Source organism: Maniola jurtina, chromosome 15, assembly GCF_905333055.1.
Source record: "Maniola jurtina chromosome 15, ilManJurt1.1, whole genome shotgun sequence".
In the NCBI taxonomy this organism is placed as follows: Eukaryota; Metazoa; Arthropoda; class Insecta; order Lepidoptera; family Nymphalidae; genus Maniola; species Maniola jurtina.
The window spans coordinates 10,374,117-10,401,224 of NC_060043.1; the positions used below are offsets into that span (position 1 = coordinate 10,374,117).

Genomic DNA, 27,108 nt, shown 5'->3' on the forward strand with positions numbered 1-27,108 from the left:
TTTTAGTCATACTACATAGCATACATCATTCTATACCTAATATATACATTTTCATTATTTCCCTATTAGTAACAGGTTCAATTGAATTTAAAAAACTGGTATCTAATCTTCTAATTTTAATTTAATCCGGGTTTCATTATCATTCAAAACAGCTTACAATTAATATTAAAGTATTATTGTAATATAACATTCGTATTTGAATGGATTATAGATAACTAACCGTGTGTAACCGGATTCAGCGGCTCAATTATGGTAGAATGACAGCTACAATCGTAATCAACTCTGATTGGTTGACGCTCGCTCACTATTAGCTACAATGCATTGTTGCAACAATAATAGCATTTTAGCCAATAACAACAATTGCGATTGTAATAATAATTGATGGAGGTTTTCGGAAATCAACCTATTAGTTAGTGTCCTGATACCATATATTAGCAAGTGCCCTAATAAATGTCTACTTTGTAGTTTTTATCCTTATCAAAACCGACTTCAAAAATAGGTTTTTACGCGAAATATTAAACCAATGTTGATTTAATTACCGATTTGTTTATGGAAATAAAATAATATTGTGGTTGCGATTTTCATTACCCGCGGTATTTTGACAAACAGTGGTTGTTCGCGAGAATTAATTACAAATTATTCGTATCACTGATAGTGTATAATTGAATTAAAGTGATAGGTATTTGCGATTAATTATTATGAAACGTATGAATGAGTTTGTTTCGATTAGGTGGTTGTGATTAGGGTCACCAAATTTAACGTACCTACCTCTAATTTTTCAGAGCTATGTGCGTTTGCAATTTAATAGCAAAATATTGTGAGGAAACTTGCATACCAGCAGAGTTCTCCAGAATGTTCTACGAATCTGCACTTAGCCAAAGGTGTGCACTATCACCTAAGTCCTTCCCATTCTGAGAGGAAACCCGTGCTCAGTAGTGGGCCAGCGACGGGTTGTAATGATAATAATGATAGTGTTTGCTGTTTAAGGTTGGTATTGCTAATAAGGCAACGTTGACTCAAGTCAGTAACTGGATGGGTTACCATGTGGTAACACGTTACGCTATCAGTTCTGGTTATTAATATTATTACGTACTAGTATCAGATAGTGATTGTACAATCGTCTTCTCGTCTTGTCGAATATATGTGGAAGAATCTGGGAGCTCACCACATAACATTCCAAGGAAACTCTTACCATTAGATACTTAGGTGGTAAATGCTCTTGACGATTCAAAAGTACCGACTTGTAAAATCTAATGGAATAAAAATAATTTGAATTTAAATTATGTACATAATTTGATGGAAAATGGTCACTACTTTCAATAATGAGGGATACGACTTATGGGCAGAGAAAGTGTTTTCTTAAAAAAAAAGTGTTAATAATTAAATGTTCATCTAAACTCCTATATTATCTAGTAACCCTAGTTAGAACAATGGTATAAATAAATTGCTCGTTTCGCGAGATAATGCAAGTTAATGATTAATTGGTATCATGACTAATTTGATTAGTTAATTAGTTTCTAAATTATTCGAGTAGGTATTTGATCCGAGAATATAAATTATAATGCTTTGTTATAATTAACTTTATCACCCCCTTATCCGTCTGAAGTATACATAATAATAGTAATTAATAAAAAATTCGATTATTTAGTTAGGATCTCTCAAGTGAAATGCAGCATATTATCGCCTTTATGATTAGAATAACCACCTCGCACGAATTGGCAAGTATATTATAATATATTGCAAGATTCATCATCATCATCATCAGCCTGTGGATGTCCACAGTTGGACGTAGGCCTCCCCTAAAGAGCGCCACCACATCCGATCCTCAGCCGGAAGGCTCATACAGCCACTTCCTGCCAGCCTCGGTCTATCGTGATGGATTGCGTCGCACACTACGCTTGCTTATACGCGGTCTCCACTCAAGGACTTTCTTTAAGATTTGCAAGATTATTACTGTGTAAATAAATTATTGATGCTTGGCTAAAGAAGTTACTCCGAAATTGAAGATTTTATCGCTGAATTGAACTCATAATAATGTTTTTTAACTTGCCCACATTCTAGTTACTTCACACTCCATACATAAATACCCACATACTACATACAGACACACACACACACACACATACACACACACACCTTGACAAAATTATGCTAGAGATTTAAAACTTGTAGAGATCTGAAAGAAGACTCTAGGATGCTCGTAAAATAGGTTTTTCTTTTGAGGGTACGAGTAATTTAGGGCCTGAAGCACTCCTTCAGGCCCTAAACTACTCGTAATTTCAGGAATACTTAGATAATAATATGTTCAAAAACTTTTTTGCTTAAAAATATATTTTAATTCGCACAAATCTCATCAAGACTAGTGCTTTTTACCACCTATAGTTTTTCAACCAATCTGACTATTGTGAGATGTAATAAACTTAATATTACTGTATAAAAAATATTTGTTTTTAACTTCCTCACTTACGTAAAATATTCATTACTTTTGTGCCTTAGTGCCGACATATAACTAAATATTTAGCCACGGCTTAGGTACGTATAATGTTATGCAAAACATGTGTTGTTGCTTATAAAATGGGACCCAAGGGAAGAGGTACGCCGGGCACCGGCTCTGATTTATGACTCTTTAATGTTGCATTGAAAACCGTGGGTATATGTATTTAAATAATGACTTCAAGGGTCTTACTTGGTACAATCAAGCAATTTAGCTATCTGATACGATAATGCTTTAGACTAGGCGAATTTTTGTTGCGATGCAACAGCCGCGCGTATCTTCAATGCATGGCTGCACTGTAACGATACATTTTGTCAGTCTCATTTGAAAGACGGAATGAAACAATACACTAACTTAAAGTTTGAGTTACCTTAAAGTATTTAGAGGGTCGGGCCCTTCCAGCACTCGAGCATTTGCTTAGAGTACCTAATAGAAGCGCCAGGGTATGTGGCACATTTTGAAAAAGGCTCTAACTCAGCAAAATGCTGTATGCCTCGTATTAAAAAATACGAGAGGTGATTTTTATTAGCATTATTATTTTGTACAAGCGTCAACGACTCCTCGCTATAACTTTATCGCTGCAAAAAGTCGCCGTGGGTGATGGCTTTGAAGTCAATTACCGTCAGGTTGGATCGCAAGCGCCTTGTCATCTAAGAATTATCAAAATAACCTATGATCAACAAAGTTGTAAGGAAGCAATGCAATCAGCTTTGAAAAGAGTAACTGCTAAGTTTCACACTAGCCGTGAAAGCTTTCCGAACCGATGGTAGAGTCCTGACTTGTCATAAGAGCCACAAGTTGGCCTTTATGTAATTAAGATAATATGTGAATTTGAATTCAACCACTTACGAACCAGTCTCCATAGTAATTTCAAAGCATGTTCCAAAGCAATCATGCAAGTGTCGAATGCATTGAGAGCTCTCAGAACTGAAGCAATTAAACTATGCCGCACAACTTCTGTGCCATTTCGCACATGACCTCTTACGATGCCGATATAATCACAATTCCACGTGTCTGTACTCTACATTCAACATTTACTTTAACAAGTGTAAATTAAAAATGTATAACACCCCCGACAAGTGATGGTTACAGTAACTAGAAAAGAGCTGATAACTTTCAAACGGCTGAACCGATTTTCTTGGTTTATAGCTAAGAACACTTTCGATCAAGCCACCTTTCAAACAAAAAAAAAACTTAATTAAAATCGGTTCATTAGTTTAGGAGCTACGATGCCACAGACAGATACACAGATATACACGTCAAACTTATAACACCCCTCTTTTTGGGTCGGGGCCCGGGGGTTAATAATTTAGCTAACTTAAATGGGTGTACTAAAACTCGGACACAAATTAGTACGGTACGGTGCGGCTCAATTGAGATAGAATTTGAGAATAAATTTAAAATAAAGATAGCCGCTAACAAGCCTTCTTCAGGGGCCTTCCGATAGTCCATAAAGTTGAAAACTAAAACCCGACTGCGATTGTCTGAAATATTATAATAAAATTGTTTTTCTGTTGCTTGGTATATTTTAATGTTGGAGAACTTTCAGGCATGCAGGTTTCCTCACGATATTTCCTTAGCAAGTGATATTTAATTGCATAAAACGGATATAACTTTGAAAAGATAGTGGTATTTTAGATGCCCCCTTGAATAGGAGGGCGAAGTATTAACCACTTTATATTTTGTTGAGTACTAAGCTATCGCCGCTCTATATCGGGAAATACGTTAATTCAATTATTATTTATCGTCATATCATTGAGTACTGTCACTTGTATGAATAATTATATACACTGCAGGCAAATAATAATTGTTGTTTGTTAAATTATAGAGGGTAATGGAAATCGTGACCACTCTGAGAGCGGTGCGGCCTAGTTTTGGTTATATAATTTACTGTATTTATTGTATGTAACTTTCACTGTTACTTGTTAGTAAAAAAAAAAATTTTTTCTTTATTAATAATTATTCCAACAATGATTACTACTAGTATGTTCCAAATCCAATGATTAGTACTTATGTTACTAAGATGCTAAGTTTATGGGACAAAACTGGGTTTCGTTAATAGGTACAATTTCCTATTCAATTTCCATACTAATTTATTAGCAGCTGAGAATTTTCGCACAAGAAGATTGCATTGAATGATAGAGGTGCAGATATTCTTCGGAAAATAGCCGACAATTGCTTTGAAAAAAAAACCTTACATTGAGAATGAAAAAAATATTCCCAATGTTCCCAGAGGCATCCCAGAGGACAAAAAAGCTTTTCAGAAACTTAAATTCTCTTTCAACTTTCAATAATTCTAATCTATGAATATCCCTTTAAACTTCTGCCACTGTCACAGACCGTCAAACATTTCTGCTGTTATTCTTAATTGTTATACAATAATTAATTGCAAAATAGATTAATACATTAGAAATAGATATATTTTTATAAGTAATGGTTAGTGATGATGGTAAAGAACATCAAAGCCACGTTGACGAGGAAGATGAAGAGGCCGACTCGGATGAAACGTACATAAGTTGGTCCAATTTGATCTTCTTACCATTCCATCCGGTCTTTAAATGCCTTGTTGTTACTGTGGTTATCATAAAAACTATTCTGGTAAGTCCGATGATATTTATATGTTAAAAAAATCTAGAGGTTAGATATGTATGTAAAGGTTTAAAAGTACCGCACATTTGGGTCACATTGTAGAGCGCTATTTCTTTTACTCTCTTGCGATTTGTATCTCCTGTCGTACTCATTAGTGAGAACGCATTTTATAAGGACGTATCATAATATCTATGGTATGGTAAGTGGCATAGGCTGACTAAGTTTGTCGGAGGAATGGCCGGTAGAACTGTAAGCTCGAGTGGAGACAAAGTCTCGACAAACGGAATGTCTACGCGCGGTAGACGTTCGCGAAAGTGGCTGGTATCGTATCCAAATACGAAAAGCCGAAGATAGGCAACATTTTAATAGAAGCATTTGCCCAACAGTGGATCCATAGTGACTGTTGATGATGATATCCTTGGTATAACATCACTGGGTTAATTTATCTGTACGATTTCGTAAGCAGGAATATTCCTGACCCTGATTTCGATCTCCGAAAAAACTGCATACTATGGCCTTTTAAATGTACGTAGACTGCGTTGAAAACTACTTCAAAAGCCGATTCACACCAATTGCGTACACGAGACACGTGCGTAGCCACGTTTTACGCAAGCTGTGTGCCATTTTTCATACAGTTCCATACATTACACCGCAATGGTACCCGCTACGTCTACGCTTACGCAGCCTGTGTGAACGAGCTATAAAGGTTGTCACACACGAGGTAGATAATAGGAATATTATTATATTTTTCTTTCTAGGGTCCAATCCAATCCGTATATCCGATCGTGCACTGCTGGGATACTATGAACTACGAGCCATTTTTGGTACTGATAAAAATCCTATACTTATACATTTGCGACCCTATTTATGGAGTTGATACGTTTCTTCATATACTTCACAGGTTAGTGAAGTCCTATCTTATTTACTTACTAAAACGTCTACGTAAGCCTATGTTTTCGTGATCTTAAAAAGTTTCAAAAGGCTTGTAACGCTTTCTAATGCCTGTAAGGGATTTCGATGTAGTTTTGTCACGTGTCTATTAGGCGGTGATACATTGTCAATACCATATCGCGATTTTGGCATCGTAGATCCCAAGAAAAATCTATATTCATTGTTGCAATGAATATAGATATACTGTCTATGTGGTATAGATGAATGTTGATATACTGTCAGTAGGTATCATCAATATTGTAATACAGGATCTCAATCGTCCATCGTATCGTCTGACAAGTGTAAATTAAAAATTTATAACACCCCCGACAAGTGAAGGTTACAGTAACTAGAAAAGAGCTGATAACTTTCAAACGGCTGAACCGATTTTCTTGGATTATAGCTAAGAACACTCTCGATCAAGCCACCTTTCAAATAAGAAGAACTAAATTAAAATCGGTTCATTAGTTTAGGAGCCACGATGCCACAGACAGATACACAGATATACAGATACACAATACATAGATACACAGATACACACGTCAAACGTATAACACCCCTCTTTTTGGGTCGGGGTTAATAACATTGATAGTGAACAGGCGTAAATTATGATATTTTTAGACAAGTCACGGACGAAGCTATGAGACGAGAATATTTGCCAAAGTCGGCATTTCTATTGTTACTTGACATTATATCTTTGATTCCGTTCTACCGTCTTTTGTCGGAGGATAGCTGTAATCCAGTGGAGCTGTACCCTAACATACTTTCTTTCACTGAATTTGTTATGTAAGTTACTTATCATTAATAGTCAACCGTCAAGTTTTTTTGCTGGTTCTTCTTGGTAGGAAAAGCATTCTGAATAAGTGGTAGGTGAATTAGACAATTCAAAAGTACTTGTAAAAGTTGAATTAGTTTTAATTGAATAAAAATATTTTGAATTTGAATTTAAGGGATTAATTTCAAAGTAAGCAGGAACACTAGTAATTGATATAGCTAAACGGGGTCTGACTCTAAAATGGTAATGGGCGCGGCACATAATTCGAAGAAGTTATAGTTGTTGAGGTCCCAAGGTGCTGGAGCGGTTAACTGAAAAAAGTAGTTTTTGAGATATCATCAACGAAACGTGTGAATTTTCAAAAAGTAATGCTATGTAGGACCAAGGTTTTTAGTTACATTGTAGTAGGGTCATCAATTTTTCTAAATTCCAATTTTTGTTTGGCGATAATTTTCAAACTTTTGCCGTTTTTAGATATAGGACAGGAGAGTGATTACTTTTTATATCTACTATCTGGAATCCTTATAGGTGGATATTAAGTATCATGTTTTTTCTTCTTCACAGTGTCTACAGAATTGCAGATAGTTTTTCGCTCTTAACAACACATAATTTCTTATGGATGGTGTGTGGGTACACAATAATTTTGGCTGTGAGCCTTAACTGTATTGCTAGCTTCTTGCTCTTACTCACAACGCGCGGTCTCTGCAAGAATTGTCGTAAAGGACACTATGATTGGCGTATTCACGTTTTACATAAAGTACGTGGATTACTTAAGAGGGGTCTCTCCGTCACTCGCTTCATACAAACGTAGTTCCAATTTCATTTGAAGCGAGTGACGGAGAGAGCCCTGTTAAGGCTGCCATCTATAGATCGTATTTTTACTTTACTTAGACTTAAGTGTTAGTTTATTTTTTCTTTCTTTGTTTTTGTTCGTGGGTTTCTTTTCTTTAATTAGACGTAGCGTTGAATGTCAGATCTCAAATCCAAGTAGGCCACCCAAGTCGGCGAGGATTAAGTTTTAGTTTAAAAAAGATGACACAGATTTATCTCAGCAGTATAACACTGTCTCGTTTTAACAGCATCTTAAGTCTGAGCAAAATCAAAGTTCACTTAAGTGCTGTAGGTTTGATCTATGTTTGAGAAAATACTCTCCAAAATGTCAGTCCGAAATATCCTAGTGGTTAAAACGCTGGCCTTATTTAGGACAGGGCCTCTAACTTTTCAGTTATATGCATTTTAAGCAATCACTTAAATTGTATCAGTCGCTTTAACGGTGCACGAGAATATCATCAGGAAATTTTCATTTGTAAATTTATGCTTAACAGTTTCTGATATATACTTTCTCATATTTCTTATATTTTTTTAGTTGAACGAAACTGACCATCACTTCAGCACTTACGTATATGGAGCCTCAATATCTTTGTCATATGCAGTTAATAACCAGTACCATGAAATAAAACCCGCAGTTTTATCGGAATATATCCTTTTTGGTGGCTTGATGATAGCTGGAGATCTTTTGATGAAGTTTGTTGTAATTCCAAAGATGGTAGCGGAAGCTATGTTGCGCTTCCGTCAGAGAAGCACTTTTTATCCGCAAGTGCAGAGGACACTAGAAGAAACTCGTAGGCGTAATCCTTCATCAAATGCATACAAGGATGTGAAAAAGTTTTATGCTCTAATGTGGAAAACGAGAAATGGTATCACTCATATTCCTGAAGTTATATCAGAACTACCAAGATATCTAAGAGTAGACATTAGACAGGATCTGGTTTGGCATGTATTTTATCATAGTCCGACATTGAGGAAGACATCGTCTCCTTTTAAACGCTGGCTTTGTAATTATGTCCACTTAGATTACAAACTTCCCGGTGAGAAGTTTTTCGCAGGTCCGCATTACCAGTCCCATTTATATTATATCAAATCTGGAATAGTTCAGTTGATATCATTGGATGACGGTTCGACGCCTCTAATTTCTGTGACGAGTGGCACAATTTTTGGTGATGTTAGCTTCTTTCTTCCATTGTTCAATAGAAAAGCATCAGTGAAATGTCTAACATACTGTGAAATTATGTATATTCCACGCGTGGATCTTTTGAACTCCCTGCATAAATATCCAGAAGATCGACGTTTGATCATGGAACTAACTAAAGATAGAATCAAGCATGCCCGCACATTATACTCATGTAAACAACACGTGAAAGGCTTAGATAGAACTGAAGATGAGGGCATCGCATGGGTCAAAAAACGCTGGTGGGAGATTTCTGAAGCTGTTGCCGCTTGGAAAAGGAGGTCGTCTAAAAAGGAAAACCAAAAATGCGAGTTGCCCGCTGAAGAAGTAGTTTATCATTGCGCCAAATATATTGGTCAGTTGGTACTCTGCAGTGATATTCAGCTACAGACAAAATCCTTGTTTGCCAACGTTAAATTCCCATGGATATTCGTACCGGAGTCACTATTCTGCCGTATTTGGAAAACGATCGTTATAATTACAGTGTTTTTTGTGTTGGTGCTATATCCGCCGTACATAACGAGAGTAAACATACCGATCTGGTTTACGTTTTTCCAGTTCTGGGCAAATCTTATTTACATTTGTGATATTTGTGTTTCTCTTCTAACATCTATAGTGAGCCACGAAAATGTTACTGACAATTTTGCGTCTGTAATGTTCGCTCGTTGTAAAAGTAAGAAATTCGCTCTCGATCTGCTGTCGACGGTTTGGCTCGAAGATTTGGCAGTAATTACTGGCGTACCCGAATATTATGACGTTTGTCAGTTCAACCGCTTGATCAAAGTATACGTTTTGTTTACGAAATGGGATACAAGAAAAGATCCACTATATGATGTCGGCTATAAGATCGGTCTGATACACTTCTGCTTTGTCTACATTGTTAGTTATTTTCTGTTCATGATGGACCGAAAAGAAATCAAGATAAGCACATCATATTTTTTTGGCGAAGTGTTTTGTGAGCGGGGAGCACCAAATCAACCATGTGATTTTGAACATGGTTCTCCTTTCAATGTAGTATTAGCGTGGCTCTTAGAGTATGTGGTTAACGAATATCCACCGAACACATTGATGGATATATATGTAGCAATGATCATAAGTTACATCGCATTTATTGTTTTTGTATTTTGCCAGTCACACTTGGTTGGTTCACTGTATTTGAAATACCAACAGATAGCAAATTATCAATTCGTTGTGTCTAATATAGAAAGTCACTATCATCATATAATTCACCCAGCCCTCTTGATGCGCTTGAATAGATATTTAGTATGTCATTGGAAATATTACTATGGGATGGATGTTATGCATCCGAATTTATTAAGAAATGAACCATATGATATTTATTGGAAAGTTCATGGTAAAGTAGCGGAAAAAGTGATTGGAGAGTCAAAGGCGTTTGTTTATGCTGATCGTTCATTTATAAGAGAGTTGGCGTATAAAGCAAAGTTTTTAGTATTGCCGAAGAAGTCGACAATTATTATTTTTGGTCTGAATTGCAAGAACGTGTCTTGGATTGTTCAAGTGAGTTAAAATTTTAAACAAACTTAAAAACCTATAATATAGAAAAATTCGTAATAAAATTCGTTCTGATGTTGGCTTCAAGGGCTCCGTATTATGTGAATATCCAAATGAGGAAGGTGAATTATTAAAAAAGACCTTATATCCTGGCGAAATCCTGACGTCCCTCGGGGTATTTTTTGGTTGTGCGTCACTCGGAACATTAACAGCTGATACAGAATGTGAAGTATGTATTTCTTGAATTAGTAATCTCAATGCGAGTAGACTTCAAAAACTAAAAACTCAATATCATTTATTCAAAGTAGATTCTGCTGTACTCCTTTTGATGGTCAAAATTTTTAGATTTGAAAGGTGATATAGTGGTGATAAACTTAAAACTAAAGCTACGAGGGTTTCAAACGCAACCAGGTCTGAGAAGAGCCCACAACAAACTTAGCCGGGTATTCTTTTTAGTTTCATCACTTCACAAAATCACTTAAATTTTGAAGATTGGTTATGGATATGCTAAAAAACTTGATCAGATGTTAAAATGAGAACAAACTGGATCTTTTCTTTCAGTAAAGTAGAAAATACGGAATAAAACAGGGATATTGGACGGAACAACGTCATATAATGTGAAATAAACACAAATTAAAGGAGAAGATCCTTTATCTCACACTATATTATCAAGTTTAAGATATCACATGAAAAACAGAAATAAAGAAACTGTTAATTGGGGTACAAGCAATAAAAGACAAAACGGTGTACTTTAAAATATTACCAAGTAAAGGGCTACTTGAAAGTTGATCGCCAAAATGGTCTTCACTCGCCATAATATTATACTGCTTCTTACGAGTTAGGACACTGTGCTGATCTTCTGTGAGGCTAGGAAACATATGCTTAGGATAGCGCCTAGTAAAAAAATATATGATGTCAAGGAAAAATATGTAAGCCTAATCACAATATTTTTGTAGATACTGTACATATCAACTAAAGACTTTATAGACACAATGAAACGCTATCCGAACGAGTGGGAACATTATCAAAATTGTGTAGAGGAATTTTCTACACGTGTAAATAAAACAGTTCAAGATTTTGTTGAAAAGTTTAAAAATGTAAGTGAAATATTATTTTGAGGAGGTAAATTGGTGTGTATGTTTTGGAATTATGTTAAACTATTGTTCTTGGTTATTTGAGTACCTTTCCATACCTACTGCTACCTATTGCTTCACACGGACTACAAGACGGACTAATAAAAAAAGATTCCGACAAATTGAGAACCTCCTCCTTTTTTGGAAGTCGGTTAAAATATAACAGATGTATTATTATCACACTAATATTATAAAGGAGAAAGTTTGTATGTGTGTGTGTGTGTGTATGTTTGTTACTCCTTCACGCAAAAACTACTGGACGGATTGGGCTGACATTTAGAGTGGAGATAGATTATACCCTGGATTAGCACATAGGCTACTTTTTATCCCGGAAAATCAAAGAGTTCCCACGGGAGTTTTAAAAAACCTACATCCACGCGAACGAAGTCGCGGGTATCAGCTAGTGAAAATATAAAGCTTGCAAAATACAAATTACATACTCTCAAACGTTTTATCTTGCGATCTTTAATTCTAACGATGAAATCTAATTTTATCGTTAGAGCTATTTAAATATTCCCTAAAGTTGTAGGTGTCACTTAACATTCTATGTTGTAAAGGTTATTGTATCTTATATTTATATATTAATATTTCAGTATAAAGTAATAATGAGGCATCGTATTTTTCATGCCAGAAGAAGAGGCATAGAATTATCGTCGGCAAATACTGTAGACGACAAAAAGCCGATAACAACTTACATTACTAGAGATGCTTGGCTAGACCCTGAGTCAAGGTTTGTACTTCATTTATCTACATATCTATGATTTATCTCAATCGATTGATCGATCTTTGTGATTTTAACAAAGTAAGTAGTAGTTTGGACTATAGAATTAAATCTGTAGATATGCATCTCGACTCACTCTACTTTTTTTAATTTAAAATGCTCAGGCTCCACTTGCTATTAAGTTCTATCTTACTGTCAAATTGAAAGGTAAAATTTCACTCAACCACCCAATGAAGGAAGTCAAGCAAAAGTTTTTTTCATAAGAGGGGATTCAGTTAAGGCCCTGATAACATTTTATCGAATTGACAGTCACTTCATGAAATGGGCAATTTTATGATCGTTGTCTTGTATCAGTAAGATACAGCAAATAGCCTACAGTATTGTTAGCCTAACATTCAGCTTATATTAGGACTTAGGCTTCTCCCACATAAATCTCTATGGCGAACATCTGAGGTACCAGATGCCCAACGCTAATTTATTTCTGTGCTCAATTTTGAAAGTTGATGATTCTTTTCAGGTTTATGTTTAACTGGATGACGTTCCGCGCTTTACTGGTGGTAGTTTCAATAACCAGCTCTGCAATACAAGGTTTGCGTATTTTTTTATTGTCATTAGTCAAAAGTGCTTGCATTGAATTATTTTTATATGGTAGGCCTGTCAGGTGCCATAAAAAGTACAAAGCTATGGACCTTTAATTTCAAAAATGTCTAATCTACAGAGTGGAGTGGGTAGATAGGTACGTGTCAAGTCAATACTAAAGGAAAGCTGTGAAAGGTCTTCATGAAAATAGTGAACCTATTACAACGTAAAATAATTATTTAAATGATAAGAAAGCTTGGGAATTGATAGTTCTAATAAGTTTAAATAATATTGTGAAATGGTGATAGTAAAAAATTCCCGGCTGTGTTTGTTGTGGGCTTTTACTCAGATCTGGGAGCGTTTGGAACCCTCGTAGCTTTAGATTTAAGTTTACCTAATTAATTATTATCACCATTATATGATTATTGTCTTACAAATTCCACAATTGACTATAAAAATTGTACAATGGTACCCAATTGGAATAAATTATTTGAGTTTAAGTTTGATTATTTTGTTTAAGGTGGCAGTGGGGCTTTTCACAGATGGCCGTTAGTTTTAATAAGCGGAATTTGTGATGTGATTGTGATACTGGATATTTTTTTCAAGATCTTTGTTAGTATCTCTAGTAGTCTCTTCTTTAAATATTTAGATTTTACTCTTTATTTACATGATAACGTTTGAGTATTTTAAGACTAGATTTGGTGCTTACCAAGTACCATCCATGTTGGAAACTTTTGAGTAAAGCACACATATCAGAGTGACTAAAATTATCAAGTAATACTGTGGACAGCAGTAGCCAATATTTGTTAATTTTAAATAACCCCAGACTGTAGCGCCAGACGGTCTATATTGGATCGGTAAAATGTTATGAAAGTCCGTAAAGAGCTCCATGTCCATAAAAACCTACGCTGCACATTTACGCATTTAACGCAAAACCTTCGACTCATCTTCTAGGCAAGCGCGAACGAACCTAGACTCTGTTTCTCAGGCATGATTGTCGTTAAACGCAAGTCTATCTCAGAATTTAAAAAACGTATTATAATCACACTTCACACTAATATTATAGAGGCGAAAGTTTGTATGTTGTGTGTGTGTGTATGTTTGTTACTCCTTCACGCAAAAACTACTGAACGGATTTGGCTGAAATTTGGAATGGAGATAGATAATATCCTGGATTAGCACATAGGCTACTTTTTATTCCGGAAAATCAAAGAGTTCCCACGGGATTTCTAAAAACCTAAATCCACGCGGGCGAAGTCGCGGGCATCCTCTAGTAAGTAAATAAAGATACCTCTTGCCATGATATGTCATGGGAAGACCTATGTTATTCTGCATCAATTCATTTCATTTTTTTTACGTCCCTATCATAGTTTTAATTTTTTTTTAGCTTGGTTACTACGATGAACGCGGTTTACTTATTACCAGTTTTGGCAAAACCACAAAACATTATATGAGCCGAGGATTCCTTTGTGATCTCATCGGATGTCTGCCTTGGCCGGAGATCATCAACCTGTTCCTAGCTAAACCGATCAGTGAGAACGAAGCGATGCTGATCAATACATTCAGTAAATTCGCCCATTTGTATATTTTGATGGGCTATTTCAATTATTTGGCGGATTGTCCTAACGTTAATTTTGTGCTTTTGATGGTTTGTACTTGTCAGCCTATCTTTAGAGCAGTCATTGTGATCATCATCATCGTAATCAACCCGTCCAAAGCCTAAACTTAGTACATATTGTCAAAAATGTTGTACAAACTTATTTTGATAGAACCTCAGGAGATTTCCTTTCCTAACCATACTAAAATTATAAATGCGAAAGTGTGTCTGTCTGTGTGTCTGTCTATCTGTCTGCCTGCTACGTTTTCACAGCCCAAATGTTGAACCAATTTTAATGAAACTTGTCACAGATTTGGGATACATCCCGGGGAAGGACATAGGCTACTTTTTATCCCGGAAAATCAAAGAGTTCCTACGGGATTTTAAAAAAAAACCGAAATCCACGCGGGTGAAGCCGCGGGCATCCTCTAGTTTTTTAATATATTTCCCTACTGAACATCCTTAAATATATTGATTATTGACGCATAAATTGATGCATTGTATAATAAAGGGTCCATTATAAAAGGCAGTTTCTTTCACTTCAACCTTGTAGATCATGAAATGGCTTGTAGTAACATTACTGGTAATGCTCGGCGCCGGGCAGTACTTCGTGAGTCAGTGCATCGATTTCGCCTGGGACAACAAAACTAGACTTGTTGGGATGCAACTTCGCGACCACTGTTGGTTACCGAAATATTTTCCTATAAGCGATCCTCCTACTGTGCACCAGTTGCATATGGTACTATATATTATTATTTTCTTTATTTCAGTTTCAATGATTTACTCACTACGTTATGTTCAGCTGCAACTCCTCGTTCAGTGTTATTAGCCAAAAACCGGCCAAGTGCGAGTCAGACTCGCGCACTGAGGGTTCCGTACTCGTGTATTTTTTCCAACATTTTGCACGATAAATCAAAAACTATTATGCAAAAAAATAAATAAAAATCAGTTTTAGAAGGTACAGGTAAAACCCTTTCATATGATATCCCACTTGGTATAGTTATCTTACTTTGAAAATTGAAACACATTTTAATATTTTTTTTTAAATGATGCAACCACAAATTCGTGGTTTTCAGATTTATTCCTGTATTTGTGCTATAAGATTCTAGGACAACGGGAAGTACACTATTGGTTTCTTGACAGACACGACGGACGGATAGACAGACAACAAAGTGATCCAATAAGGGTTCCGTTTTTCCTTTTGAGGTACGGAACCCTAACAATGGAATTTTTCATTTAATTTTTTTACTAAGTTGTTCTAAACAACTTAATAAAAAAAAAAGAATTATAAGTTAGTGTATTACATTTTGTTCAAGGTATACGCTGAAAGTCTAAGTCTAGCTCAAAATGCTTTTATGAGATTTAACCTGGAAAGGTTTAGAATAGACCGTCTCAATTTAGGCGTTGCAATTGTGCTTCTACTTATAGGAATCATGTTCTGGTAAGAAAACCGTTTCGAATTAAGTGATTTAGGTCCAGTTGCATGAGAGATGGTTAAAGTAAGGTGCATTACAAAGCGAAAGGGGAGTATTAGTCATGATTAGCATAGCTAATATTCTTTTAAAAAAATTATGAAAGCATTTTGCGAGATATTAATGCCTCACGTCACCCTTCTGCTTTCAGGTATGTGCTTTGCTACACACTTACACTACTAGTATTGAACTGTCGAGGGAATACGCTATTTCAACATGGCGTGAATCAACTCCGAAGATTTCTGCAAGCTGAAAGAGTTGACAAGAATATTATAATTCATGCAGTTGCCCATTTCAGATATTGGTGGTTCAGGTTATAATTTTTCTTATAATTTTCTTACAGTGGAGTTGGTTGGTTGGTTGGTAAAATTTATCTGACCTTGGACCTGCTCAGAGGGTGATTTTTCGATCTATTTCTTTCCATCATGCATTGTCTCTTCAGTCAATTTTTTGTTTAGTGGATTGCAGCTAAAGGCAATATAACCAAATACCCATACGTGGACATATCTTCACTATTCACCTTCAAAAGAAGAATTGAACCATCTGGGCAGGTGCGCACTTTCTATGGCTGTATCATCAGTTTGTATGTGATGGTAGCTAAGCGCAAGCCTATAATATACTTACTTAATTAAGATAAAAAAGATTCCGACGAATGGAGAACCTCCTCCTTTTTTGTAGTCGGCTAAAAAATATTATCGTGCAGAGGTCTTTTTAAGTATCGCGATTAGAGCCTACCATACTCTCAAATATCTAATCTCTTACATAATTTTTACATACCATTATGTAAAAATTTCAGAACGAAGGGAATAAATATACAGGGTTTGATGAACGAGCGCATCGGAGGCATTTTCAGACAGGACTTAAGTTACTATTTCTTTAAAAAGTAAGTTCCAAAACTTTTTAGTTCTCCAAGCCACTTTCGCTGACGGCGATTGCTTGAGAATGAATAACTTTAGATATTCTGTCCTATTATACGCCCTCACCTGGCATATCCAATGATTGCTACCTTTAAACCTTATCCGATTCCATTACTCGATTTTTTTTCTGCGTGTTTTTTTTTCATTCTTGACTAAAATAAACCAAGAATCATGTGCTTGGTCTTGTATATTATTACATTACGATTCAACAACAATTTATTTGAAATAGAGATTGACCAGGGTAAACGACTTCTGATCTATTGTAGGGACTTCTACATGCTAGTTTTTTGCCACCTTAATCCAGCGGATCCCTGAAAATCTTTTGATTCTCTTAATTAGGAAATATTTTTGTTATATATGAATCCTTGTTTATTAGAACGGTAGAAGCAACAGACACTTTGCTACAAGGTGGTGAAACTCTGGAGAGAGAGCTAGCTAGTGCTTCAACACAACTTTACTTCCTACCCCAAGAGGTTATAGTTAGAGAAATGCACTTGACTCCTTGGGTCTACATCGTCCACCGTGGTAAGATAATGATTCAACGAAAAGGAGAGAATATTGCTCTTCTGACAAAGGTAAATAATTCCATGACTAGCTTTTCATCTTCGTCCATGTGGAACCTTTTGTTTTCACGCCATAAAAGACTTTTAACAACCCTAAGATATTTCTGTGCTTAATATCAAAGAAAACTGATAGCCAAGCAGACAAACATAATATACGATTGTGTTTTTATAATATTAATTACAGTAACACAATAAAGTAACGGGTAACAAGCATCTTAAAATAACTAAAGCTACTTAAATAACACTAAATAACTAAATACTAAGCAAATCCTGATGAACCTTAGAGAATTTATTAACATAATACGAGTATAAAGGACAATATTTATGATTCTTATTTCTTACAGGGTGCTATATTTGGGCAGTTAGATGGAACGACAGTACGACCTTTGCGTATTTCAGCGTTTTCAGTTGACCATGCTGATCTTCTTCAGATCCCTATTAAAGAATTTCAAGAAATAATTTATGATGAGGTAACCATAAGTATATTAAATGAATGTTCTTTTAAAGGCTTGAAGACTTTTAAAGACTTTCTTTTGTTGTTTAAAGAAAAAAAATACGAGAGAAATTGCTTTATCTTCAATCAGCCGTTGTGACAGATATTTTTTCCACGCACTTGTAAACTGTGGAACTAGCTCCTATCTGTGGTGTTCCTGTTAGTTTCCAACATGGGGTTATTTGATGGGCTGATCAACAAATTCCTGAAAAGCCGGCAACGCATTGACAGTTCCTCTGGTTCTGCAGGTATTCATGGGTAGCAGTAGGTAATCACATGACATCAGTTAACTCATGTAATCAGCAAACGAATAGGTGGTTCCTTTGCTCACTATAACTACTATATTATATTGTAAAAATCTTTTCTTTCTTTCAGGGAAGGCAAAATATCGCAAAAAATCCTCAAGCTAAGTACGATTTCATGACTGTGAAGAAATTGGTCGTTGAGAACCCCTACAATACCGTGAAATATTTGCTTAGAGGACAAAAAGCTGTTAAATTACCAGTAAGTGACAGTGATCTGTAATAACTATAGTAAGTAACTACACAGCACATCCTTTGAGTCTCCTCCCTATTTGATTTTCAGTATGCTAATTCCAACCATATGTCAAAATACATAAAGCTAGGATTGAGTTTTTTTTTAATAAGATGCTTCAGTTTCAGTCCACTATGCGTTGTGCCGAAGTTTGCATCATCATTATCTCTAGCTATTGCCGGCTCACTATTGAGCACGGTTCTCCGATCAAAATGAGACGTCGTTGTAGACTGTCGGTTTAGGCCATAGTCAATTAGGTCTTCTTAACTTTAGTAAATAATGTTACTTTTGTATCCTACAAGCCAATTTCCATCAAAAAAGATAATGAAGGAATGAAGGAACATATTCAACAAACCAATATTTTGTTGCAGTGGATGCACAAGCGAATGAGGGCACAAGGCTGGTACTCCCGCTGGCTATATTTCTCCTGGGTCTTCTGCCCTGTGCTCGCCGGTTTCACTGCGCTGTTCCTCGTCACGGTGCCCGTGGAGTACAAATCTGATATCTTCTCCTTTCTGCTGCTGTTGGATGCTATGCATTTGCTGCATATGGCCTCTGAGTTTTATTCTGTAAATATGCAAGAGATATTTAGATATTTTTGAAACTAACTAACCACCAAAAAGTCCTTTCTTACACTAGAATTCATAGTCTAGATAGGGGCTTCTCCTTAGGGGACCGTTGAAACGACATATTGTGTCATTTGCAACCTTGATGAATTGCGTAACGGTTGAATATGACACATGCCATCTGAATGGTCCCCTAATAAATCCCCTATCTTGACTATGAATTTCAGTGTCAATTTGACTGCCACCTGAAGCATTGTTCAACGCACTAATTTTATAACGTCATATTTTAATTTGATCGGTTTGTTGAACTCTCAACACATTTCAGCTCTGTTTGTTCCACAGTACTCCAATACATAGAGGTATACATAATGAGAGTCTACGCCACTTTTCCTCCCTGAAATCCCAAAACGAAGTTATTGAAAAGTAATGAATGAAGTTCTTGTATTTGCCAATTTTTTTTTAATTAATATATGTTTATTTTTCAGACGGAGCTAGTGGTTGATCAAAAAAGATGCAAGAATAGAGTTATAAAATGGGGTATCTTTAAGAAATGGCAAACTTATGTCGATATTATATCAATAGTTATACCAGTGATCGCTTATTGCTTTGACAATAGACAATATGGGCTCTTTAGACTTATGAGACTTCGGTTACTTTACGATTTTCACGTACATTTTTGTAAGGGATTTCAAGTAAGTTATCAAAATGCTCACTTTGTCACAACTTACAATAATTGATATTTTTTTTGTTGGAATAAAAATTCTAAAACAAATAAAAGAATATATTAATAAGAATACAAAATAAAAAAATAATAAAACTGTATTCACCCTTGCAGAGTACAATAGCTCCGATATTATTGAAGTTCATAATCATATTCTTTTTGCTGCATTGCATGACATGTGGATGGATTTACGTAGCTTGTAGAGGTGATTCGCTTTTTATAATTCCATCAATCAAGTTTATATTTTGATAACAGATCCTAAAGAGTATGAATTACAGTAAAATAAGGATATTCCTTGATTGTAACGCAATTATTTACGATTCTAGATTCAGAATTTCCATTAAAATTCCCGGAAATTCCTAGACATATTAATGCAACAATCAATTATAATCAGTGGACTTCGCCGTTTTCAAGAAAGGGAGGTAAATTTATATTGAGATTTTTATATTGGGAATAAATTATGTAGATTATAAAGAAACTTTCTTATTGTTTTTGAATGTAAGAATCTTTTATAATTCTTGTTTTATGCTTGATTTATTTCATGACGCAAATATGCACTACTTTTTCTTCACTGTCAGTTGAATTAATAGATGCCCACGACTGGACATATTTTTGTCTTGCAAGGATCTCTACATAACACGGTCTTGTACTACTTGTGTCCTAAAGTCTAAAGCTAGTGCTAAAGTCGTCATACCTACCAGTACCACCACTTGTAAAATCTCCATTTTTTCTGATGCCTGAATACACCGCACAAAACCCCAACGTATATCGATTTTCGACCTATGTGCCTTTCTCACATCAGCTTCGTGGTCTATAATTGAGCTGGTTTTTCTACTGTTGGTTTTTGTACTGTAATTAGTTACTTACTTTTTTTTAAGTCTAATTATATTTCTGTCAGGATGTGCCCGATTAACAAGGAACTACTTAGCAAACGACAAAACTAAATTTGGTTTCATGGTCCCTGTGTCTTGGACGGCGGACTATTTGGTGGCTATGTTATACGTTATCATTATTTATACACACACCGAAATTGATATAGTAAGTTGTAAGATATAGTAATTGATATAGTAAGTTTTATTTACTCTTCTGTGATCAGTCAAAGACACGTAATTATAAGTGGACAGATATTTCTTCTGAGATTCTGTGTCTGGTAAACAGTTTTAATACACACCAATTGCTGACAAAGTTTTGCAAGTTGAGTAGCTCAGGTATATTTCTACTTAGTTTTAAAGCATATTAAATAATACATAGTACATATTAAATAATCATCAGAATCATCGGCAGTCAATCAATTTTAACGTGTTTTAAAATAAAATGGAGATTTCCAAAGGTAGAAGTAAGTTGTCGTACGCCAGCCGTAGACGAGCGTTGATGGATACCGTTGCCCTGCGGTTACTTTCATCGTTGCCAATTTGTAATTTTCCTGGTAAGTGCGCTGTATTTTTTATAATCATCTAGATAACTTTATTGTTCCTTTTAGGTAGTGGCGCTAACGTTAAAGCAGATCTACTATAAGCTTTTAATCAACTTCATCATATACGCAGCTGATATCTGGATACTGAGCATCGCGATCAGCTCTGTGTATACGAAGTTCCGTGAACTGTACACATACGATTACGATGTTAACAATCTTATTACTTACCTACAAAGGAGTGGCTTGTCACCGATGTTGTTGCAATCTGTACGGGAATATACTAAGCAGCTTTGGCAGAGACAAAGAGGTGAAACTTTTTCCTTATTTTTCCTAGTGTATTTCAGAATCCAAAAGGCCTACTACCATAGTTTGAGAGCTATATTTTGACGATTGCATTCATCTGTGATAAGCTGGAACCCTCTTACTATTGGCTGAAATGCTCTTTAGCAGAAAGAATATAACAATTCAGCAAATCACATCAATAATTGAGATTGTAGCAATCAATGATGGTCACAACGAGAATAGGGTGTTCTAGCCCAGATCATTGTAGAATTTTTCTTATTGGTTTGGATGTTTACAGGTAACTGGCTTCCAGAGTTAGCCCAGCATGCCCCTCATTGTCTTCGGGAAGATCTTTTTGGTGCTCTGTACATACATCATCTGAAAACCGTTCCTATCTTCAGAGATTTACCTGAGTATTTCAAGCGACAGTTGGTAGCTCGTTTTCGAAGAGTGGTAATTTTTCCAGGTAACCCGAGCATTTTTACTAGCTCTTTTTGTAGAACATTTAATAATCGGATGTTTCTAAAAGGTTGCCATAGATATTTAAATTTATTTGATTAGATTAAGTAGTCTTTAATTCTTAGTAACCTTTAATTATTTATCTATTATAAAAAAAAAATATTAGGGATAAATAATTGCAATAGGTAAATAAATATCTGTACACCATCAAAGTGTTTACCCATTGGAATGGTCACAGACTTACAATTCACGCTATTTGGTGTTCATATTTCAAGACACTGGCAATATATTCTCTTTGGAAAGCAAGACTAAAGGGTTAGTTTCTGAACGAAACAAGCACCAGCTCTAGGTTTGGATGCATGGATCAGTTTGCGGGATACGTTGTTTAAACTTTGCGTGCGTATTGGCTTGGACTCAGAGTCTTAAAGAGAGGACTCAGAGAGCTTGGAGTCCCAATCGCAAGTGCCACAAAAACCGAAATCCTTCCAATTGACCGAGTTGGTATATACGGTGATTAGATACGCATTTGAGCAGATTCAGAAGTTGTACCCTCCTTTTGGATGACTCATAAATGAAAAACTGCTATTGTATCAACGGAAGTCGCATCTCACACCAGGGCACACCCCATCACAGTACTATTGTTATTCCGTCTGGACTCTTGTCGTTCTTTTCGAAAAATTGGAAACAGTTTTTTTGTTGTAAATATTTGATGTTTTAGGTAAATGCATAGTCCAAGAAGGTGATATGAACTCTTTTATGTGCTTCATCCATGAAGGAGAAGTTGAAAAGTGGTATACTAACAAAAAGTAAGTTCTCTCTGTATTCACGTACAAGATATCAGGTATAGGCTTAGGTACAATATTACAATAGGTCACATCATGTGAAGTAGTAGCCAAAGTTAGCACAGTTTACTACTAAGAAGGTACTACTTACATTCCTCGGAATATTAAACTCGGTTATCATCATCTTTGTACAAAGGCTACAAGCTCTTAAAACACTTTATTTACTAGACTAGCTGATGCCCGCGACTTCGTTCGCGCGGAAGTAGGTTTTTAAAATTCCCATGGGAACTCTTTGATTTTCCGGGATAAAAAGTAGCCTATGTGCTGATCCAGGGTATAATCTATCTCCATTCTAAATTTCAGCCCAATCCGTCCAGTAGTTTTTGCGTGAAGGAGTAACAAACATACACACACACACACACACATACAAACTTTCTCCTTTATAATATTAGTGTGATAAACGTACCCGCCAATGTAATATTAGATTATTATTATCAATATATCATGATGGAAGTTATTATATTTTGGGTGGTCTAAGCCCCAAAACAATTTACAAAGTGATTTCGATATCAATTACGTATAGGTTATAAGTCGACCCTCGTAGTCTTGTGGAAACCATATTTTAATAATAGATTTATTTTAATATGCCTATTTATTTTTGTTTATTTGTTTAAACAACTTTATTTATTACCACCATGTACAAAGACTAATAATGTACATAGTTTATTTTGTTTTTAAATTTTTTTGAACAGTAGAGAATTTATTAATTTAAATTGATAAAAATGATTTTGATTATTTAAATCAGTTCAAAATAAATAACATTACTAAATTTTCATTTTAGGGTAAAATACATTAAATCAAAATATGATTAAAGTAGGTATGTTTTAGAAAAAAACAAATGAATACCTTTACCTATATTTTGAAAAGCCTTAAATATTAGCGCTAAAATTTGTTAGTCGTATATTTTTCACGAACACTTTGCAGTAATATAATGTTAAAGATTTGCACTAATATTTCAGAGGCGAAAGAAAAACGGTGTCCGTGTTGAACACCAACGGGTATTTCGGCTTGATTCCAGGACTGTTCCCAAATTCGCCGTTCCAGTTTACATATTACTCACGCACGGTAGGTATTTAACATTTTATGTGAAGCCGATTTTCCACCGCCCTTTGTCTGGTGGGAAGAGGTGTCTCTCCGTCACTTGGTCCATACAATCGTAATTCTAATTTCATTTGAATATTAAGCAACCAAATTCCAAGAAATTTTGTAGACATATTCTAGAAACTAATATCTATGCCTGTGTTTTTCCAGATTTCTGTTAAAATATTCGGTTTCAAAGTTACGCAGTCTTAAAAATTCACATACAAATCTTTGAGCCCCTGTAATTTTAAAACTACATATTTTTAGAAAAATCTAAAACACCACAGGCACAGATATTTGTTTCTAGAATATGTCACCGAAATTTCATGGAATTTGGTTGCTTAATATCCAAATGAAATTGGAACTACGATTGTATGGAGTAAGTGACGGAGAGAGTCCTGTTAACATTTTACGTGAAGCCGATTTTCCACTGCCCTTTGTCTAGTGGGAAGCTTTAACTGTATCCAGCTAGGCCTCATTCACACAGTAGCTTTTTTTAATGTCCGTTAAAAAGCGTTCAAATAGAACAAATGCATTCCCAAGTATCTGTTCACACGACAACGCTTTTTTAACGCGTACAACGTTAGGTAATACCCGCCAACGCCGCGTTTTAACGCAACGCTTTTATAACGCTCGTGTGAATTAGGGCTTAGCGAGCCCTTTCCAAGCGGCTTGTGTCCAAAATTCATAATAAATCCTACTTGTAAGTAATCTGTTGATAAGTTACTTAGCAATGTTATTATTTGTCAAAAATTGTGTAGTCTTTTTCTGATAAATAACTAACTATTATTACCGACTAAAATGATATTGTTATTCGTAGGTTGCTAATATAATTCTATATGAAACCGATTAGGAGTACGATATTAATAAAATTGCCCTACCACTTCCAGGTTAGCCTACTTTCATCTTAAAGTCGAAAACTATGGAGCGCACTTTGACTTTGTTAAGACTTCAGTTAAAACGAGACAGATTTATGCCAGCTGTATAGCGCTGTTTCGTCTTAACAGTATCTTAAGCCTGAGCAAAGTCAAAGTGTGCTCTATAGTTTTCATGCTTTAGAGCGCATCGTCCCTTAGTCTGGTGGGCCAAACCTCTCCTTAATTTGAATGCTTACTTCTTTTAAACCATGGGTACGGTGTATTTGTTTCTTATTGTAAAATCTGTTTTAACATTTCCCTAAAAAAAAACCCTGGCTTGAACATTGGTGATATTTTTGCTTTAATTTCCAGTTGTTATTTTTAGGTGGTTGACATTGTCTTCCTAAGGTATAGGGATTGGCAAGACCTTCTACTAGGATACCCTGATGTTAAGGAGCAGTTGTATACTGCTGCGATGCAATACAGAAGAGAGATGGTTTGAAGGTAAAGTTTAATTTTTCAAATAGGTAGAAATATCCTTTTTAAGGCAGTTGTCTGACCGATTAGCGTGAAATGAGTTGGCGAGCTAAGAGAAGCGAGTGTGTAGGTAATTGGGTTAGTTTTGCCGTTGACCTATGAGCGACTAGTATGCAAGTGCGTCGGGTGAGTAGTCACCTGTCATACATTAATTAGCGAAAACTGTGCGAGCGTTTTACCCGCCAAGACAGCGTCGCTGAGCGATTTTTTTTGAAAGCTCTTTTCGCTCTTTATGAAACAAACTATGTAGTAGAGAGAGAGTTCTCGCCGGCAGTGTGCACGATCAGCGTTCAACTATTAATAGATATTATATTTATCTTTTTATTGACACGAAATCGTTATGCGTTTCTTGAGCGAGAAAATATTCAATGTTAGTCGCTTCCACGACGGGCGGTGCGGTGGGACAACCGTCTAAAACCTAAAACCTTTGTCCAATTTCTAATATTTCTAGACCGAGCAGTTTGAACTAAGCGAACGTTGAGTTAGTCATTTTCTCCTGTCACATGTATTGATTTTATTTAATTTTTATAGCTTTGAAGAAAGAAACGGGAACATGAAGAAAATATTTTGTTCGTGGTTGAAGATATTAAATTCGCTTGTATTAAAGATATCTGAATAAATTGTCATGAGAAGAATTTCGTTTAACATTAAGTAAGCATTTATTATTCTATTAAATTGAAATATAGCTGCTTACAAAGAGTTTCATTTGCGAAAAAATAAACATTTGACCGTAATCTTAATCATGAAATTTTACGACCATTCCGGATGTGGAGAGGCTTTAATTCAATTCGTATTGGAGTAAACGATTCTTTGTATCTACCTACATGAATAATATTATACCTGTTTCTTACATAATCATCACTATCATGATCAACCTATCGCCGGCCCACTACTGAGAACAGATCTCCTCTCAGAATGAGAAGATGAAAGGCCCAGGGCAAATTGCTGTCACGCTGGAGAGAATATTATAGAGAAATTATGCAGGTTTCTTCACAATGTTTTCCTTCATCGTTAAAGCAAGTAATATTTGATTGCTTAAAACGCACATAACTCCAAAAAGTTATAGATGCTTGCCCGGGTACAAACCCCCGGCCATAATAAGAGGCGGACGCCTTAATCACTAGGCTATCACGGCTACTTACATAATAAAAATTAATATTTGTCTATTTGTTACCTATGCAATAAGCCTTATAGTTCATTCGGCTGAGTTGAATCATTGCACAATTGTTGTTGATACTTGCGTAAACGTGTCTGACATAGTACAATGTATAATGTGTAATGCGATTTCCGCAACATTTATTATTGTAGTTGATGGTACTACATTAGAAACTTTTATGTGTGCATTAACAACAATTGTACAAAGCTTCAACTCATTCAAATGAACGCTACCTGAATCCTGAACGCATAGGTAGGTAACAAACTCAGAAAAACAAACATTAATTTTTATACAAAAGAAGACGTTAAATAATCCACTCTAATAATTTTTCGAGTCTCCGAATAGGTATGAAGATATTACCCAAAAAACCGGTCAAGAGCGAGTCAGACTCGCATACGAAGAGTTCCGTACTATCGTGCAAGGTTGTGTATACTTTTTAAAATTTATATAGCGGCTATTTTAAATGTTTTATTATTTTTCATTATGGCGGCAATAGCAGTACATACTGTGAAAATTTTTACTCTCTACGGTTCATGATATACAGCTTGCCGATAGACAGACGGACAGATGGACAGCGGAAGCTTAGTAATAGCACAGTTTACGACAGTTAGGAACTTGTAGCAAAAGGTCGAGGTTTCGGCTTCACTAGCAGGCGTTTAATGTTCCTACAATATTTGACGCTACGTAGCCTATGACAAACTGACAAATCTACGATTCAAGATCAAACAGAGTTCTCTCACTCTAGTTCACTCTGGCAATAGGGTCAGTTGGTACCCTCTGGGTACGGAACCCTAAAAAAATTTAATAACTCCCTTAGACATTACCTTTGGGGAAGTAATTTCGTTTCGTGTATATTTTTCATCGTATTAAACGAGCA

The 27,108-nt window shown here is 35.6% G+C and overlaps 1 protein-coding gene across 1 annotated transcript; it reads left to right on the plus strand.

Moving 5' to 3' along the window:
- Window positions 1-4,890: 4,890 nt before the first annotated feature.
- LOC123872557 lies at window positions 4,891-25,663 on the plus strand. Its single transcript, XM_045916885.1, has 29 exons — window positions 4,891-5,092; window positions 5,842-5,984; window positions 6,635-6,799; window positions 7,353-7,545; window positions 8,155-10,314; window positions 10,397-10,537; window positions 11,265-11,405; window positions 12,035-12,171; window positions 12,680-12,750; window positions 13,262-13,353; window positions 14,129-14,389; window positions 14,892-15,077; window positions 15,655-15,779; window positions 15,962-16,123; window positions 16,607-16,693; window positions 17,104-17,302; window positions 17,635-17,760; window positions 18,159-18,287; window positions 18,689-18,886; window positions 19,369-19,575; window positions 19,719-19,809; window positions 19,931-20,026; window positions 20,503-20,642; window positions 21,085-21,325; window positions 21,599-21,766; window positions 22,478-22,565; window positions 23,561-23,666; window positions 24,924-25,042; window positions 25,607-25,663. Exons 1-28 carry the CDS (start codon window positions 4,928-4,930, stop codon window positions 25,038-25,040), a joined length of 6,135 nt encoding a protein of 2,044 aa, XP_045772841.1. The 5' UTR covers window positions 4,891-4,927; the 3' UTR covers window positions 25,041-25,042; window positions 25,607-25,663.
- Window positions 25,664-27,108: the final 1,445 nt, after the last annotated feature.

What these genes read in the sequence shown, in the direction of transcription:
- LOC123872557 (XM_045916885.1), top strand. Translation starts at nt 4,928, where the DNA reads ATGGTTAGTGATGATGGTAAAGAACATCAAAGCCACGTTGACGAGGAA. An exon ending in TTGTTGAAAAGTTTAAAAAT is followed by an intron (nt 11,406 to 12,034) that starts GTAAGTGAAATA and finishes TTAATATTTCAG; the next exon opens with TATAAAGTAATAATGAGGCA. An exon ending in GATTTACGTAGCTTGTAGAG is followed by an intron (nt 19,810 to 19,930) that starts GTGATTCGCTTT and finishes TTACGATTCTAG; the next exon opens with ATTCAGAATTTCCATTAAAA.